Source organism: Gopherus evgoodei, chromosome 6 (genome assembly GCF_007399415.2).
Source record: "Gopherus evgoodei ecotype Sinaloan lineage chromosome 6, rGopEvg1_v1.p, whole genome shotgun sequence".
NCBI classification, from domain to species: domain Eukaryota; kingdom Metazoa; phylum Chordata; order Testudines; family Testudinidae; genus Gopherus; species Gopherus evgoodei.
This window is the reverse complement of record NC_044327.1, coordinates 55,658,739-55,677,299: the sequence shown is the minus strand read 5'-3', so window position 1 is coordinate 55,677,299 and position 18,561 is coordinate 55,658,739. Positions and strand designations below refer to the sequence as shown.

At 48.3% G+C, this 18,561-nt stretch overlaps 1 protein-coding gene across 1 annotated transcript in view; it reads right to left on the bottom strand.

The window, feature by feature from the left end:
• The window catches only part of FBN2 (fibrillin 2), a 275,441-nt gene that overhangs the window by 62,693 nt on the left and 194,187 nt on the right, over positions 1-18,561 (bottom strand). The window contains 8 exon segments of the mRNA XM_030567977.1: positions 5,247-5,399; positions 6,483-6,608; positions 8,169-8,184; positions 8,186-8,295; positions 9,363-9,406; positions 9,408-9,429; positions 10,539-10,692; positions 14,558-14,565. Coding sequence (XP_030423837.1) covers positions 5,247-5,399; positions 6,483-6,608; positions 8,169-8,184; positions 8,186-8,295; positions 9,363-9,406; positions 9,408-9,429; positions 10,539-10,692; positions 14,558-14,565 — 633 coding nt within the window.

Sequence of the window (18,561 nt, the reverse complement as noted above, 5' to 3'; positions counted from 1 at the left end):
GAAATTATTGGTCCCATTCTTTTACTGAGCTACCCAGCCCTCGTCCAGACTAACCCGCGGCATCGGCGGGTTAAAATCGATAGCTCGGGGATCGATATATCGCGTCTAGTCTGGACGCGATGTATCGATCCCCGAGCGTGCTTACATCAATTCCGGAACTCCATCAATCCGAACGGAGTTCCGGAATCGACACGGAGAGCCGCGGACATCGATGCCGCGCCGTCCAGACTGGTGAGTACCTCGATTTTAGAAATTCGACTTCAGCTACGTTATTCCCGTAGCTGAAGTTGCGTATCTAAAATCGATTTTAATACCTAGTCTGGACGTGGCCCCAGAGTGCACTGCTCCGGAAATCGATGGTAGCCTGGGACCATGGACGCACACCACCGAAGTAATGTGCCCTAGTGTGGACGCGTAAAATCGATTTTATAAAACCTGTTTTATAAAATCGATTTTATTAATTTCGATTTTACTCTGTAGTGTGGACGTGGCCTCAGTCTCATTTACACACTGAGAAGCCTTAATAATATTGACTCTCAGTCATGTCAATGCTTTTCAAAGTTTTACCCATGTTCCAGTTCAACCACAAGTTTTTGGGCTTCATGCAGAAGTCACTGGGTGATATTCAATGACCAGTGCTATACAGGAAGCCTAACAGTGGTCCCCTAGTGGCCTTAAAATCTATTAATTATTTTCACTTTCTGATAATTGGTCATCAGCAAAACATTTAGAAAAGCCAGTTTCATCTGAAAACTTTGGGACAAATAAAGGCTCCTCCAGGGGCAGTCATGTTAGCTCCACTTGGAGTCTTAATTTGGTCCTAAGCTTTCAGTTGAAATTAGCTTTTCTAAATGTTTTGCTGGTGACCTGCTATCTGAAAGTGAAAATAATTAATAGATTGTTAGGGGACCTCTGGACGCATTGCGTGTGCACAGGGCAAGAGCAGGCATAATGCAGGAAAAAATAGTATGTGATTGGCTAGCTAAAGACTGTTTCACAATGCATGTAGAAAAGCAAAAAATGCCTTAATTTTGGCATTTCCTGACTTTTGATTGCTTGACTTTTGCAACTTTAACATTTTTAAATTTAGATTTTTGTATGTAATTTTCAAATACCATATACTGTACTTATTACTACCTTACATTTCATAAAGACAGTAAGATCTGAGAGTTAACAGTAACTAATCCCTCATGATTTACTTATACCTCAAATGATGAACCAACCAGTCAGATACAATTTGGTCATCAATGAGAAATGGCAGAGAGGGTAAAAACTTACAAGAGTATTTATTTTTGAAGGTTGGAGGGCTGTCTAATGTTAATGGATGTGATTCACATGCATGTGCAACATTAAACTATATAATCTTTGTTATCCAAATACACAAGACAGAGAGACTATTTGTCAAACATAAACATAAAAAAAAAAGAGTTATTCAGAAAGAGATGATGTAGAGGCTAAGCTCATCAATATGAATGATATAGTTCGCATCAAAGCATAACACCACTTTTAATGAGCTACGGGGCTGAAGCCAGCAAGCTGGTTATGGTCAATGCACCTTAACCTCTGCTTCTGTGATATGCAGCCTGCACCCAGATTTCAGAACATACTCATTATCTCATAATAACTGTAGCTATTCAACATTTACAATTGGAATTTGTGTTTGATATGCTGCACACAAACCCCTTCCTTAGTGGAATCAGAGGTTCAGAAATGTCTCCAACTGCAGCAAAAACATCTAAAGGAGAAAAGCTAACCGGGCAAAGTCCTGAAACAGAGATATTTTAACTCTGTAACCATTTGCAGAATTTCTGAGGCAGAGAGGTTTTAAAGAGCATTTAAGAACAGCTACAGAGACACTTTCTTATTCAATGATGTCATACAACCATAAATACTCTCTGTATGAGATCCTGACACTGTGATACTATATTTTTTTCATGTTGTTATTGCAGCTCAAGATCATGATGAAAGCATCACTGTATTATGTTAGGATATTCCACCATAAATATGTTGTGGCTTTCTGTGACTGCAACATAGTATTTAATCTCTCACGCTTGCTTTCATTTCACACATTTGGTTGCTAGAAGAAGAGTACATCTCTTCACTCTTCACACTCTTGCTACTGAAAGGAAGAAAAGAAAGTGTTTCTCCTATCAGTCCCTTTTTGCTCCTTCCTGGCTGCTTGAAGGACAGGGTGTCTCCAAGCGGTTCTGATCCATTTGGATATTCTGTCCTCTGCCACGTGGTAGACAAGGCAGAGCAAAAGGACCACTTGCGTTATATGGACTCCACTAAAGATGCATCTAGCACTACAACTGCAGGTTGAGTATCACTGATTTAGGGGCAAAACCAGTGACATAATAAAAGGCATATTTTGCTATACAAGTGATTATTTTCATCCCAGTACATTATGAGACCTCTGCTTGATTGCTGAATGTCCGCATTTATTTATGAATTCCATGAAATACTATAGGCTTGATAATTTTCCTGCTGGTGTTCATAGAATATCAGGGTTGGAAGGGACCTCAGGAGGTCATCTAGTCCAACCCCCTGCTCAAAGCAGGACCAATTCTCAACTAAATCATCCCAGCCAGGGCTTTGTCAAGCCCGACCTTAAAAACCTCTAAGGAAGGAGATTCCACCACCTCCCTCGGTAACCCATTCCAGTGCTTCACCACCCTCCTAGTGAAAAAGTTTTTCCTAATATCCAACCTAAACCTCCCCCACTGCAACTTGAGACCATTACTCCTTGTTCTGTCATCAGGTACCACTGAGGACAGTCTAGATCCATCCTCTTTGGAACCCCTGTTCAGGTAGTTGAAAGCAGCTATCAAATTTCCCCTCATTCTTCTCTTCTGCAGACTAAACAATCCCAGTTTCCTCAGTCTCTCCTGATAAATCATGCGCTCTAGCCCCCTAATCATGTTTGTTGCCCTCTGCTGGACTCTTTTCAATTTTTCCACATCCTTCTTGTAGTGTGGGGCCCAAAACTGGACACAGTACTCCAGATGAGGCCTCACCAATGTCAAACAGAGGGGAATGATCATGTTCCTTGACCTGCTGGCAATGCTCCTACTTATACAGCCCAAAATGCCGTTAGCTTTCTTGGCAACAAGGGCACACTGTTGACTCATATCCAGCTTCTCGTCCACTGTAACCCCTAGGTCCTTTTCTGCAGAACTGCTTCCTAGCCATTTGGTCCCTAGTCTGTAACAGTGAATGAGATTCTTCCGTCCTAAGTGCAGGACTCTGCCCTTGTCCTTGTTGAACCTCATCAGGTTTCTTTTGGCCCAGTCCTCCAATTTGTCTAGGTCCCTCTGTATCCTATCCCTATCCTCCAGCGTATCTACCACTCCTCCCAGTTTAGTGTTATCTGCAAATGAGAGTGCAGTTCACGCCATCCTCCAGATCATTAATGAAGATATTGAACAAAACCGGCCCCAGGACCAATCCTTGGGGCACTCCGCTTGAAAACGGCTGCCAACTAGACATGGAGCCGTTGATCACTACCTGTTGTAATCCAGGAAGTCATTCTTTCTTCATTTTGAGCTTCAGAAAAAAGTGAGATGCAAAAAAAAACATTCAATTGCAGTTTTCCTGAACCCCAGACATTGGGATGAAAAAAGGTATTTGGCTGGGGGTTTATCATGTTGACAAATGCATTATGGTCTTTCTATTTGATTACTAATTTTGCAGGGTGCTGAGAAAATAATATCAGGTAATACACAGAGCAGACAGATGACCAAGGCCCCCTTGTTCATGCACATCAGACATAGGTTATGCAGCTCCCAGATTTATGTGGTAAGACTCTGCATAGCAGAGAGCCCTCCATCCTACTACCCTCTCTCCCATTCGCAGACATCTCACTGTTAGCTTGTGACCACAAAATGGCTCTAAGCTCCTCTCCTTTCAAGGGGAACATGCAACAGCAGCTGACAGAGTTTACAGACTGTCAGATCTAGGATGATGGGTGAATGCCTTAGAAGTGGGTTGCACTCAACAAACTGTTAAAATGAAAACCAAGTAGGTGGAGGAGCTTGCATTATGGCATTCCTAAGCTCTGCTCGAGCTGAGTCTGTGCTCTGGTGGAGACAGGAATACCATAGGGCTGGCACACTCCCAGCTGCAGAGTCTCTAAGTTAGACAGGAGAGGAGACAGCATGCCTCAGCCCCAAAGCAAACTTGCTCTGCCACTATTTTGACAGTCTACAAGAGTGTCCCTCACTTGTGGACCTTAGCAGTTCCACAGCTAGAGAAGGTGCCAGTCTTGCTGAGGTGTGCTACTCCACTGGAGCAGGGACTCTGCTTTTGCAGCACCTCTTCCAAAAATCACTGTATTGTCTGCATCTTGAGCCACCTCAGTCACTGCCTGACCATCTCTCTCTTCCAAGCCTTCTGGGTGGTAATTTATGCAGCAGCTTTACAAGTGAGAATTCTGCAGCTATCTACATTGCAGCGTAAATGCATGGAAAAAGGCACTGCCCATGACACGCCTTTTGGCATGTATCTTGTGGCTTTTTATATTATAATCTGTTATATACACACATTTTAATTTCAATTATAGTTAGATTTATGTCCATAAAAGCACCTACACAAGGCTCTAAGTGCTTTGGCAATTATTAAGAATACAATTCATCCAAAAATTAACAAATCCAAAGCACAGTGCTCCATTCTACATAAAACAAAAAACTTGTGTGGTCTTAGACCTCGGGCCAGATTCACTCTGCCAATGATGAGGGATGCAATCAATACCTTCCTGCTTCCTTGGGGACAACTCACCCAAGGAAGGTCAGATACTAGTGTTGCTGCCTGCCCTCACTCCCACTTGCAGCCAACAGGAACATAGTTAATTCCTGTCATGTGCTCTCTAAGCACCCCCTGGAAGAGGCTTCAGACAGATGAATGGAGTTGTCATATCATCCAGCTGTCTTGGCTACATCCACCACTGCTTCAATATTTGGGCAACACTGGCTGCCTTTAGGTCAGAGGAAAGGTTGCAGCTTCTTTGTGCCAACACCATTACTGTACCATGTCAGACTTTCAACCATGGGGATCATGATGGCAGATGCCTGAACTCAGTCTAGCCCATGAAGATTAAGCACTGTTGGTGGCAGCTAACATAAACAGCATCACTGTGCATTCCCTTTGGGACAATGGCATAATCTTGACTGAAACTCACACTAACTGATACAAAGAGGGAGCTAAGATGATGTGGAAGTTAATGTAACAGATTGTTATGGCAGTCTTACCTGTTCCTGGGGTTGGACATGGCTCACAAGGCTTGTTCCAGGCTTTGCCAACATTGTACGTGCAGCAGCACATCCTCTTGGTCACATTGAAGGGCAGTTCATTCTCACAGGAGGTTCCATTGTAGCTTCTATAGCAAAAGCTCTTTCTCATATCTACATGGGAAAACACTCAGAGTTACAAGGTAACTGCAACAGGGTGGCTATCCCCTTAAGGGCTGGAGCCAGCCAGCCCTGATTACAGAATGAGGTACACCTAGATTGAACCAGGCAATTCCCTATAAAGGGCAGCAGGTGACTGCAATTAAGGGAGAGTTCAGGAGTCTGTGGCAGTCCTCCTCCAGGCGTGAGGAAAAGGCTCCTTCAGGGAAGACTCGAAACCAAGGGAGTTGCCTCAGGCAGGGAGGCCTGGGAGGAGAAAGAGAAACCTTGTCTTGGTTTGGGATTTTGAGTTTTAGTTTGTTTATATTTATTTGAAATATGCAATCCGGTCAAGCCAAGCCACAGCGTTCTTATCAATGAGGTTCAAGGCATGAAGACCTCCAGGAAGTTGAGTCATTGTGCAGCCCTCAACTATTTGGTGTCATGGCTTGTGGCTGTCCACATTGACATAGTGGACTGTCTCTAAAACGCCACAGAAATTCTGCTGGCAATCACAAATTCCATGTTTGGAACGAAGCCGGTTCAGAAGGCTCTATTGCCTTCATGGTAAATCAAACCTGGTTGACGATGGTGGGGTCCAAGACAAGATAATTATTTGTCACTTTCTCTGCAGACCATGGAAGTTCGCCACACGCCTCTACAGTAAAATTTATTATATATATATATATATATATATATATATATATATATATATATATATATATATATAATATAAAAAAACCCAGGCCCCAAGGAGGGGTAGTTTTACCAAGACAAAACCTGAGAGAAGTTTTTTTGAATATTCCGAAAGGGGAAAAATAGGCAGGCTGCCTTTGGATGACCCTAGGCCATGGGGGGGTGCATCAGAAGCAGCTGGCACATTGCAGTAACCATCAGAGTAGTTCAGCTGAAAGTCAATCCTTTCAACTACTGACCTAGCCACTGTGATTCATGAATTCTGACTCAGAGTGACCCTGAGACTGCAGCAACATACATTAAAAACAAACAAATAACCCCCCCACTTTTTCTATAGATTAAATCACCTTAATCAAAACAGCTCTGATCACTACAGCATGCCAGGTAAACAAGTTTACATACCCATGCAATTGTGTCCTCCATTCACCTGCATGTATTCAGGAGGACAGATGCAGGTGTAGTTCCCCAGAGTGTTGTAGCAGGTCCCAGGGCCACAGACACCAGGATGTGCAACACACTCATCAATATCTAGAGAAAACAAATGAAAAAGTACAGTTCACAAAGAGACAAGAGGAACTAACCCAAATAAAATAATTATAAAGAATAAGTCCATATTAAACTACTCCAACCTAGCAAAGAAGAATAAGTTGCAAACAGAGGGTGCATTGCCTCAGCTTTGATTTAAACAGGCTTTGTGACAGCAGTTGAAATGTATTATTGTTCTCCTGTATGTTGATTTCCTCCAATCCCTGAAGCGGAAGACAGCACTTGTCAAGTGGGAGACAATTAAAAGTTTATTGGATTCATATACTCCAGGGAGGAATGTTCCTTGCTATGCTGCCCTCACAAGCCCCGGCTAGCCCACTATTTCCACACTCCACCACCTCCCATCATGGACTATCTAAAAGGTGCTCACTTCCTACAGTCTTGGGAAGTGCACTGGAGATGTAAGTGTGGGGGTGTGGGAGGAAGGAGACTGGAGGGACATTGAAGCAGCAGAGCAGAGGGCAGTGTAAAAGGGGGAACATGAAGGGTTCTGGCAGAGTAGGGAACAGTGACGAAAATGAAGGGGAGCATAGGACTAGATTAACATGGGATTATGTGGCAGCAGAGTGTGGGAGGGCAATAGGCAATAGAACTATTGATATTTCACTCTTCCTATAGACTTAAGAAAGTAGTCGGGAGCCCCTTTCTAAGTCTTAATGTCCACCAGCACCTTGAAAACATTGAGACACATGCTGAAGACATCCCATCCCCTTACAAGCCATGGACATCTTGTTAAGGCCCTAAAAACTCCCTCAACCTCAGCGATCCTTCTTAGACTCGCCACACTTGATAAGCATAAATAGACGTGATCTGCCTCACAAACTAAATATCTTAGTGGGCGAGGAATAACAATCCTGTTTAGACTTGTCATAATGAATGAGATTCCTAGTATTTGCAGAGGTAGGAGTAGGATTTGGGATGGAGGTGGTGGGCCTGAGATAAGCCACGTAAGGCTTCTGGAGGGGAGGTAGGCCAAGATTCTTAGGTCTAGAGAGGCTGATGGGACTTGACAAGCTCCCTACACAGCTTGCAGGGATGGGATTAGGGGAATCTACAATATATTCTTCATAAGATTTTTCTAGGTTTGATGCACGTACTCAGAAGGAGTCTTACTCTTGTACACCTCCTAACATCTGCAGTAAAGGGGTAATGGATCTAAGAGATGAAGAGGAGTGGGGAGCATCACACAGGGTCTAGATGAGGTGTTTCCAATTCTCAGATCAACCCTAGCATGAACCCCCCCAAACATTCCCACTTCACAGAAATACAATGAGGAAACATCACAAGGTGAAGCTTGTAAAGTTGCACACACAGTACCACAAACGTTGTATGTTCGTGTTTACAAATGAGACACAATATATAGGGAATCATAATAGCTAAGAAGATTACCCTTACACTCTGTATGAAAATGAATCTGCAATCAACTACTCTCTATGTATGAAATATTCTGCATCAGGAGAAAAACTCTGAAAGACTAAAATATTTGCAAATATGCAAACAAGTGTTATATTGGTGGTGGGATAAGGTACTGCAGAATTTCACCTTCACAGATCCGTGTTCTCTTCACTGAGGTAGTAGCCTTGGGGACATTCACACTGGAAGCTGCCAAAAGTATTGATGCAGTTTCCACCTTGACAAAGACCTGGCAACTCCTGGCATTCATCGATATCTGCAAAGAGAGAAAAGGCCATATTCTTACTCTGAAATGTAAAGAAACAAGAGATCGTTATCATTCCATTTGAATGTTATCAGCTAGTAACTATCAGAGGGGTAGCCGTGTTAGCCTGGATTGTAAAAGCAGCAAAGAATCCTGTGGCAACCTTATAGACTAACAGACGTTTTGGAGCATGACTTTCGTGGGTGAATACCCACTTCGTCAGATGTCATGAGAAGTGGAAATTTCCAGAGGCAGGTATATATATGCAGGCAAGCTAGAGATAACGTGAGGTAGTTTCAATCAGGGAGGATGGGGCCCTGTTCCAGCAGTTGAGGTTGAAAACCCAAGGGAGGGAAACTGGTTTTGTAGTTGGCAAGCCATTCACAGTCTTTGTTTAATCCTGAGCTGATGGTGTCAATTTGGCAGATGAACTGAAAGCTCAGCAGTTCTCTTTGAAGTCTGGTCCTGAAGTTTTTTGCTGCAGGATGGCCACCTTAAGGTCTGCTATAGTGTGGCCAGGGAGGTTGAAGTGTTCTCCTACAGGTTTTGTATATTGCCATTCCTAATATTCTGATTTGTGTCCGTTAATCCTTTTCCGTTGCGACTGTCCAGTTTTGGCCAATGTACATAGCAGAGGGGCATTGCTGGCATATATTACATTGGTGGACATGCAGGTGAATGAACCAGTGATGGTATGGCTGATCTGGTTAGGTCCTGTGATGGTGTCCCTGGTGTAGATATGTGGGCAGAGTTGGCATCGAGGTTTGTTGCATGGATTGGTTCCTGAGCTAGAGTTCCTATGGTGCAGTGTGCAGTTACTGGTGAGAATACGTTTCAGGTTGGCAGGTTGCCTGTGGGTGAGGACTGGCCTGCCACCCAAGGCCTGTGAAAGTGTGGAATTGTTGTCCAGGATGCACCAGTTTGAACTGGTCACTCTAGTATTATTGACGTTAGTAAGTGGTTTTCAGATGCAATGAATGTGAACATTTTGTCAGTGATCCTCCTGGTTTACAAAAGATGACATTTCAAAAGTTTGTACAAGTAGCAACCATAACAGCCATTATTCAGGATGAACTCACCTTCTAAGATAATAGTGATGGGATTTGGTCTGAATCCTCGCCCCTGGACACAGAGTATTATATTCCGCTGGGGGGGGAAAAAAAGGCTATTACTTATGTGTAGAATAAAAACACGGTATTAAGGATTTTTAAATAATTTATAATTTCATTGTATTTTAATGCCATATTATTTCTTATTTGTATTACAATAGCACAAGAAGCCCCAGTCAGAGAACAACATGGTACCTGTCCCTTGTCGCTTAAACTTGTTTTAACCTAACAGCATCCTGAACTGCAACGACATACACACTACTAATAGTCACTGGACCTAATCACAGCACATAAAGTCAGGAAGCGCATAGACTTTGCAGAATGGAAGCCTAAGTTAACATTGTAACCATGTACATACATGGCCTTAACCTATAAGCTCCTGCAAGGCAGGGAACTGTGTCTTCTTTGCATAATGCCTAGTATAAAGTGGCTCCCATCTTACTAGGGCCTAGAAATTATTACTACTGTACAACAGAGATGAGTATTTGTTAAAATTAGACTGTATAGTATTATAACTTAATAATAAAACAATAATGCTTCATACTTACATTGCACTGTTCATACCTAAAACTTGAGTGCTTTGAAAGGTAAGTATCAATAGGCAAAATTACTGAGGACACTTTGGAAAATTTATCCAGTGATGCTCACTTTCATAAGCACTTGGTGTTTTCTGGATAAGAAGCATGATGTAAAGTAACAACCATTACTACTTGTTTTCCTCACCTGCACAAATGCAGTTAATAGATACGATTTAAAAGCACCTAAGTGTGAAGTTACTTAGGCACGTTTGAAACTTTTATCCATTATCCTATTTTTGCAAGGGAAAATGAGGCACGGGAAAAGTGAATGATTTGCCAAAGGTCACCCTTGATTTTGGTTCCATTGACCTCACTGGTGCAGGAACAGGCACTGAGGCAGAGTTGGGAACAAAACTCAGGCCTCTTGATTCTGAGGTCCGTGGCCTATGCGTCACCTTGGAGAATAAGATGGAGATCTTCTTCAACAATAAGAGAATAAGCTTATGAGTAATTTGCCAGGATATATTTTCAATAGTTCTTTATGGTCATACGCTAAATGTTTATAAGTACTTTTTCATATTTGCACCTTTTGTAAGAATTTTTTTAAAAAATGCTTACTGCTGTTTACAGGGGGGACAAGTCTCACAGGGGATCCCCCAGGCCTTCCCCAAAGAGCAGCAGCATGAGGAGCGACTGACTCCAACGCCAATTTCAGTGTTGCAGGACAGGCTCCCATCCCCTCGGGGTCCAGACTTCAGGTAACAATTGCCAACCACGATTATCTACATGTAAAACACATTAACTATAGTTGCACTTTCCAGCCTAGATGAAGGAATGTTCAGACAATCATATTTAATACTTGCTACTGATGGCTGGCAGGCCCAGGCTACAGTATCCTTCTGAGTTACTGGTAATGGTAAAAAAAACTAACGCACATTAATATCAGGGTTATCAAGAGAAATGACACGGTGAGAGATGTCAACAAAGCTGCTTCTGTTAAGTATTTAGGGACCGGTTAAAGTGTTTGCATGTCTTCAAGTTCACAGCATATACTGGCATAGCATTTTACTATTCCCAGTATTTTACTATGGGGAAAAAGACGGTTACTCACCCTTTGTAACTGTTGTTCTTCGAGATGTGTTGCTCAAATCCATTCCAGGTAGGTGTGCGCGCCGCGCCTGTGCACGTTCGTCGGAACTTTTTACCCTAGCAACTCCAGTGGGCCGTAGGTCGCCCCCTAGAGTGGCGCCGTCCATGGCGCTCTATATATACCCCTGCCGGCCCGCCCGCTCCTCAGTTCCTTCTTGCCGGCTACTCAGACAGTGGGGAAGGAGGGCGGGTGTGGAATGGATGTGAGCAACACATCTCGAAGAACAACAGTTACAAAGGTGAGTAACCGTCTTTTCTTCTTCGAGTGATTGCTCACATCCATTCCAGGTAGGTGACTCCCAAGCCATACCTAGGCGGTGGGGTCGGAGTGAGAAGTCGCGGCACGGAGCACTGCAGTTCCGAAGGCCGCATCCTCCCTCGACTGCTGGACCAGGGCGTAGTGGGAAGCAAAGGTGTGGACCGATGACCAGGTCGCTGCCCGACAGATTTCCTGGATGGGCACACGGGCGAGGAAAGCTAGCGACGACGCCTGCGCCCTGGTGGAATGCGCAGTCACACGGCCCGTAGGGACATGGGCCAAGTCATAACAGGTCCTGATACAGGACGTAACCCAAGAGGATACCCTCTGGGAGGAGATAGGAAGACCTTTCATACGATCTGCTACCGCCACGAAAAGTTGGGGGGATTTTCGGAAGGGCTTAGTCCTCTATGTAGAACGCGAGAGCCCTACGGACATCCAGCGAGTGGAGCTGCTGCTCCCTGCCTGAGGAGTGAGGTTTTGGGAAAAAAACCGGAAGGAAAATCTCTTGGTTGACGTGAAAGGCTGAGACCACCTTGGGCAGAAAAGCAGGGTGTGGTCTCAGCTGCACCTTATCCTTGTGGAAGACCGAATATGGGGGGTCTACCACAAGAGCCCGGAGTTCCGACACCCGTCTAGCTGAGGTGATAGCCACTAGAAAGGCAGTTTTCCAAGAGAGGTAGAGCAGGGAGCAAGTAGCTAACGGCTCAAAGGGGGGCCCCATGAGCCGGGACAACACCAGGTTAAGATCCCAGGTTGGAGCAGGGGGACGGACGTTAGGGATAAACGTTCCAGCCCTTTAAGGAATCTTGACACCGTCGGGTGAGAAAAAACGGAGCGACCGTCCGCACCCGGGTGAAAGGTGGAGATAGCCGCTAGGTGGACTCGCAACGACGATAAGGCCAGACCTTGCCCTTTGAGGGACAAAACGTAGTCTAAGATTTCGGATACCGAAACTTCCATAGGGCGGAGATTTCTCTCTACGCACCAACAGGAGAAGCGCTTCCATTTCGCCGAATATGTGGCTCTTGTGGACGGTTTCCTGCTGCTCAAGAGCACCTCTCTCACAGGCGTAGAGCAGCGCAGCTCGGAACCAGTCAGCCACGCAGGAGCCACGCCGCTAGGTGCAGCGACTGCAGGTCTGGGTGACAGAGGGTCCCGTGGTCCTGGGTAATCAGGTCCGGATGAAGGGGCAGGGGAACTGGGTCGGCTATGGCCAAGTCCAGCAGCATGGTGTACCAGTGCTGCCTGGGCCACGCCGGGGCCACCATGATCACGAGAGCCCTGTCCCTGCGCACCTTCAGGAGGACCTTGTGGACCAGAGGGAACGGGGGAAACGCATAGTACCGGTGGGTCGACCACTGGATGAGGAAGGCATCCGCTATCGACCCCGGCTCCCTGCCCTGAAAGGAGCAGAACGCTTGGCACTTCCTGTTCCCTTTGGACGCGAAGAGGTCCACCCGGGGATAACCCCACCTCCGGAAAATGGAGAGAGCGACGTCCGGGCGAAGGGACCACTCGTGTGACAGGAAGGATCTGCTCAATCGATCTGCCAGAGTGTTCCGTACTCCAGGGAGGAAGGAAGCCCTGAGGTGAATGGAGTGGGCTACGCAAAAGTCCCAGAGTCGTATCGCCTCGTGGCACAGGGAGGAGGACCTGGTGCCTCCCTGCTTGTTGATATAGTACATGGTCGTCGTGTTGTCCGTGAACACGGCGACACAACGACCCTGAAGCTGATGACAAAACGCTTGACAAGCAAGGCGGACCGCTCTCAACTCCCGCATGTTGATGTGGAGCCCCACCTCTTCCTGGGACCACAGGCCCTGTGTCCGCAGGGTCCCTAGGTGGGCCCCCCAGCCTAGATCTGAGGCATCCGTTGTCAGGGATACCGAGGGCTGAGAGGGGTGAAAGGGAAGACCCGCACATAACACGGACTGGTCTAACCACCATCCGAGAGAATCTAAGACCTTCTGGGGGATTGTGACTAACATGTCTAAAGGTTGCCTTGCCGGTCTGTAATGACTGATAAGCCACAGCTGGAAAGGCCTCATGTGGAGCCGAGCGTAGTCGGTCACAAAAGTGCACGCCGCCATGTGGCCTAACAGGGCTAGACATGTCCTCACTGACGTCAATGGGGCTGACCGCAAACGTTGAACGATCGCCGCCATGGTCTGGAACCGTTGCAGAGGCAGCGAGGCCCTGCCCACAGTGGCATCCAGGACGGCCCCGATAAATTCCACCTTCTGCGTGGGCCTCAGAGTGGACTTGTCTGTGTTTATCAAGAGGCCCAGACTTGCAAATATGGCGGTGATCATGCGGACATGGCTGTTGACCTGCTGTTCCGAGGTGCCCCGAATCAGCCAGTCGTCCAGATAAGGGAACACGTGGACGCGGTTGCGTCGAAGATGCGCCACGACAACTGCCATGCATTTTGTAAACACCCTCGGGGCCGTGGACAGGCCGAATGGGAGGACTGCAAACTGATAATGAAGAGCCCCCACAACGAAGCGGAGAAAGCGTCTGTGGCGCGGCCAAATGGCAATGTGGAAATACGCGTCCTGCATGTCGAGGGCGGCGTACCAGTCTCCCGGATCCAGGGATGGAATAATGGTCCCCAGGGATACCATGCGGAACTTCAACTTCACGAGGTATTTGTTGAGTTCTCGCAGGTCGAGGATAGGCCTGAGGCCCCCCTTGGCCTTGGGGATCAGAAAGTAGCGGGAATAAAACCCCTTGCCTTTCTCGTTTTCCGGAACCGCCTCTATAGCTCCTTTGCTGAGGAGCGTCTGCACCTCCTGCCGAAGGAATTGCTCGTGAGAGGGGTCCCTGAAGAGGGACGAGGAAGGAGGGCGGGAAGGAGGAAACGAAACAAACTGCAGGCGGTATCCCGTCTGCACCATGCTTAAGACCCAGCGGTCCGATGTTATTTGGGACCACGCCGGAGGAAAAACGAAAGGCGGTTTGAAAACGGGGGGGAAGGATCCATAGGGGAAACTGTTACCGCGCCCTCGGGCGCACCTTCAAAATGAAGGCTTAGGACCAGGCGGGGGTTTTGAGGAGCCTTGGTTCTGCCCCCCTTGGTTCCCAGACTGCCTGCGCCTGCCGTTCCTGCCGCGGCGCCTGTAAAGGTCCTACCGCTGGCGGAACTGGGAAAACGGCCTACGTTGTTGCTGTTGTTGCGACCTAAAGGGTCTACGCTGCGTCACGGGGGTGTGCATCCCGAGGGACCGCATGATGACCCTGTTGTCTTTTAGACTCTTGAGTCTGGGGTCTGTCTTATCGGAAAACAGGCCCTGGCCTTCGAAAGGAAGGTCCTGTATAGTGTGCTGGAGCTCCGGTGGAAGGCCGGAAACCTGCAGCCAGGAGATGCGACGCATCGTAACTCCTGACGCAAGGGTACGGGCAGCCGAGTCCGCAGCGTCCAAGGAGGCTTGTAAGGCCGTGCGTGCGACCTTCTTGCCTTCGTCCAAGATGGCCGTAAACTCTTGGCGAGCATCCTGTGGCAGCAGCTCCTTAAATTTGTCCACTGCCACCCAGGAGTTAAAGGCGTATCTGCTCAGCAGGGCCTGCTGGTTAGAGACCCGAGCTGCAGCGCCCCAGCCGAATACACCTTACGGCCAAGGAGGTCCATGCGCCTGGCCTCTCTGGACTTGGGGGCCGGAGCCTCCTGGCCGTGACGCTCCCTATCGTTCACCGATTGCACTACCAGTGAACCGGGAGTCGGGTGAACATGTAGATATTCATATCCCCTAGAAGGGGCCATGTACTTTCTCTCGACTCCTTTCACTGTCGGAGGGATGGAGGCCGGGGACTGCCAGATAGTATTGGCGTTGGCCTGGATGGTCCGTATGAAGGGCAGGGCGACCCTGGTGGGAGCATCAGAAGAGAGGATGGTGACAATTGGATCCTCTATCTCCGAGACCTCCTCTGCCTGCAGACTCAGATTTTGAGCCAATCGCCTGAGGAGGTCCTGGTGCGCCCTGAGATCAAGGGGGGGGGACTGTTGGAGGAGGTACCCGCCACCGCCTCATCCGGGGAGGAGGATGATGAGACCCCAGGCACGAGAGTGTCCAACTGAGGGTCTTCCTCAGCCCTCGCCTCTGCCTCCGGAGCCACAGCGGAGTCCTGCTGTTTGGACCCTTCCTCCCCTTCCGGGGAGGGAGGGGGGCGAGACAAGGAGGCTTCAGGGGCCCTACGCTCCGCAGTCGCTGGTCTAGCAGGGAGCTGCTGGGGGCCCTGGGCCTGATGGTATGCCCAGGGTGTCCAGAATCCCCAATGTTGTGGGCCTTGGTCTTGCAGCGGCGGATCCCCGAACAGCACCGCCTGCCGGTCGGTGCCCAGCGCATACCCGCTGTCCGTCTGGGAGGATACGGACGGCTGTCTCGAGGGCCACGGTGGGGCCGACCCTGGATGGTAAGGGTCTGCGCGGGCCGGCACGGAGGATCGTCTCGGTGCCGGGGACCGGTGCCGGGAGTCATATCGGTGCCGGGACCGGGATCGGGATCCTGATCGGTACCGGGTGCCGCTTCGGTACCGGGACCTGCCACCAGCTCGGTGCCGGGAGGTCGACCGGGACCTACCACCAGCTCGGCGCCGGGAGGTCGACCGAGACCGGGACCTGCCACCAGCTCGGTGCCGGGAGGTCGACCGGTGCGGCGAGTAGCGTCGGGACCTGCTCCTGGAGTCGCGGTGCCGGTGTCGCCGACTGGAGCCTGACCGCGACCGTCTCGATGCCGACCGTTGCCGCGAGTGCGACCGGTACCGCTGAGGGGAGCGGTGCCGGGACTGCGAGCGGCGTCGGGATCTGGAGCGCCCAAGACGTCGGGACCTGGATGGCGAACGACTGTCTCTGGGCGGCGCCGACATCATGGGCTTGCCTCTGGACACAACCCGCACCGGAGGTACCGGGGGTGGCAGCCGAGTGGGCTCAGTCAGGGCAATAAGGTCCCGAGCCGAGGCGAAGGTCTCCGGTGTGGATGGGACCACTACCTCAACCCCAGATCTCATGGGGGAGCTCGGCGGCACCGGACTCAACGGACCCGCCGGGCCCGGAGTCAACGGTGCTGACGGTGCCGGCGGCGCCGCGGCCGATGTCGAGGCCGGGCGCTCAAGCCGGGTCTGCCTGGCCGGAGTATCAGACTTCGACGGCCTTGGCTCTGATTCCAGTGCCGGAGAAGGTCGGTGCCGAGGAGTCTTCTCGGTGCTGGAGCGATCCGGTGCCGGTGCCGATACCACGGCCTGCGAAGCCGACGGGTCAAGTGCCGCCTCCATTAGGAGAGTTCGGAGCCTCTGATCCCTCTCCTTCTTTGTCCTCGGCTTAAAAGCCTTACAGATGCGGCACTTGTCGGATCTGTGCGATTCCCCGAGGCACTTCAGGCACGCTTCGTGGGGATCGCTGGTAGGCATGGGCTTCTTGCAGGCCGCACACTGCTTGAAGCCCGGCGAAACAGGCATGAGCCTGGCGCCGGGTGCCGGGAAGGGCTAAGCCCCCGGCGAAGAACTACTTAACAACTATTTAACTAAACTATCTACTCAACAAACTAATTAACAACTATAATGGAACTAGAGATGAACGATAGATAAACGATAGAGAACTAGGAGAGCTAGGGACGTGGAGGACAGCTAAGCCGCGCTCCACAGTTCCAACGACCGACACGGCGGTAAGAAGGAACTGAGGAGCGGGCGGGCCGGCAGGGGTATATATAGAGCGCCATGGCGGCGCCACTCTAGGGGGTGACCTGCCGGCCCACTGGAGTTGCTAGGGTAAAAAAGTTTCCGACGAACGTGCACGCGCGGCGTGCACACCTACCTGGAATGGATGTGAGCAATCACTCGAAGAAGAATGGAAAATTTCTTACCATAGTTTTCTTTGTTAGTAGCTCCTCCCCCTTATGCTCCATGAATGGCAATGATTCTTCTCTGTGGAATTCAGAGGAGGGCCAGTGTTGCTCCTGGGGGCGGGAATACAGGACACAACCTCAAGCCACCAGAAGAGTGCTTCAAACTCATTAGAAACTCTTCAACAAATGGTTATTGGCAGTAAGACAATCTGAAACTGCATTAAATAATTTTAAGGGAATTTTGTGTATTAGCAGTGTTCCTTTAGACTTAAAAAAAAAGTTACAAACTATAGCTTGGCCATTAAAATCACTAGGGTTGGTAGAATGAGGAAGGAAACTGCTAACAGAAAGAAAATTATGGTAAGGAATTTTCCATTCTGCTGCATAGATTCTCCCCTCATTCTTCACTAAGAGGAAATAGCAAGTAGTGAATCAGAGTAGGGAAGGAACCAGCCCATGAAGCACTTTACCACTAAAGGATTACACTACAGAGAAATAGAAACCCACTTTGTAGAAGTTGGTAAATGCTGCTCTGCAATTTATCTATGATAAGGCTGAGACTCTTCTTCTTTGTGTTACCGCTAGAGACCTTGCAGATGGAGTCTTGATTGTCTCATGGAACAGTTTCCCAGATGTCTAAATAAATGAATGAATTTTCTGGTTGAGAACTGTCTAGACACCAAAACTGTATCAATTACCCTAAGGCCTGGTCTACACTGGGAGTGTGGGGGGGAAGTCGATTAAGATACGCACCTTCAGCTACGGGAATAGCATAGCTGAAGTCAACGTATCTTATTTCGACTTATCTCCTGTCCTCATGGCACGGGATCAATGGCCGCAGCTCCCCCGTCAACTCTACTTCCGCCTCTCGCCCTGGTGGAGTTCCAGAGTCGACAGGAGTGCGTTCGGAGATTGATTTATCACATCCAGACGAGATGTGATAAATCGATCCCCAATAGATAGATCGCTACCTGCCGACCTGGCGGGTAGTGTGGACACCCTAACAGACAATTCCTGTTGAATTACACTTCATTTTTAGTACTTAAAATTTCAATCAGAGATGATCTCAGCATCTCAGGATGAAGAATGGGCCCGTTTCAATTGCTCTAATCTTCTCTCCAGGTGCTTTGGCTGGCATTATCAAGTCCAAAAATTAGTGCGGATCTAGCAGGATGACCATGGTTCATTTTTTTCTTATTTTTGGTTTCAGATTACCCTTCACATGAACTGCCTTGCAAAACACAAGATTCTTCTCTGTCAAAGACATTGTTTCCATTGCTTCTGAAAAGAGCTTTGAATTCTGGTTTATTCCTGTTTTTTGTTCATACACATCAATGATGGTATCATTGAAGAGAACTGGAAAGTGGTATCCTTTGAGGAAATTTGTGGACATTGTCAGCACA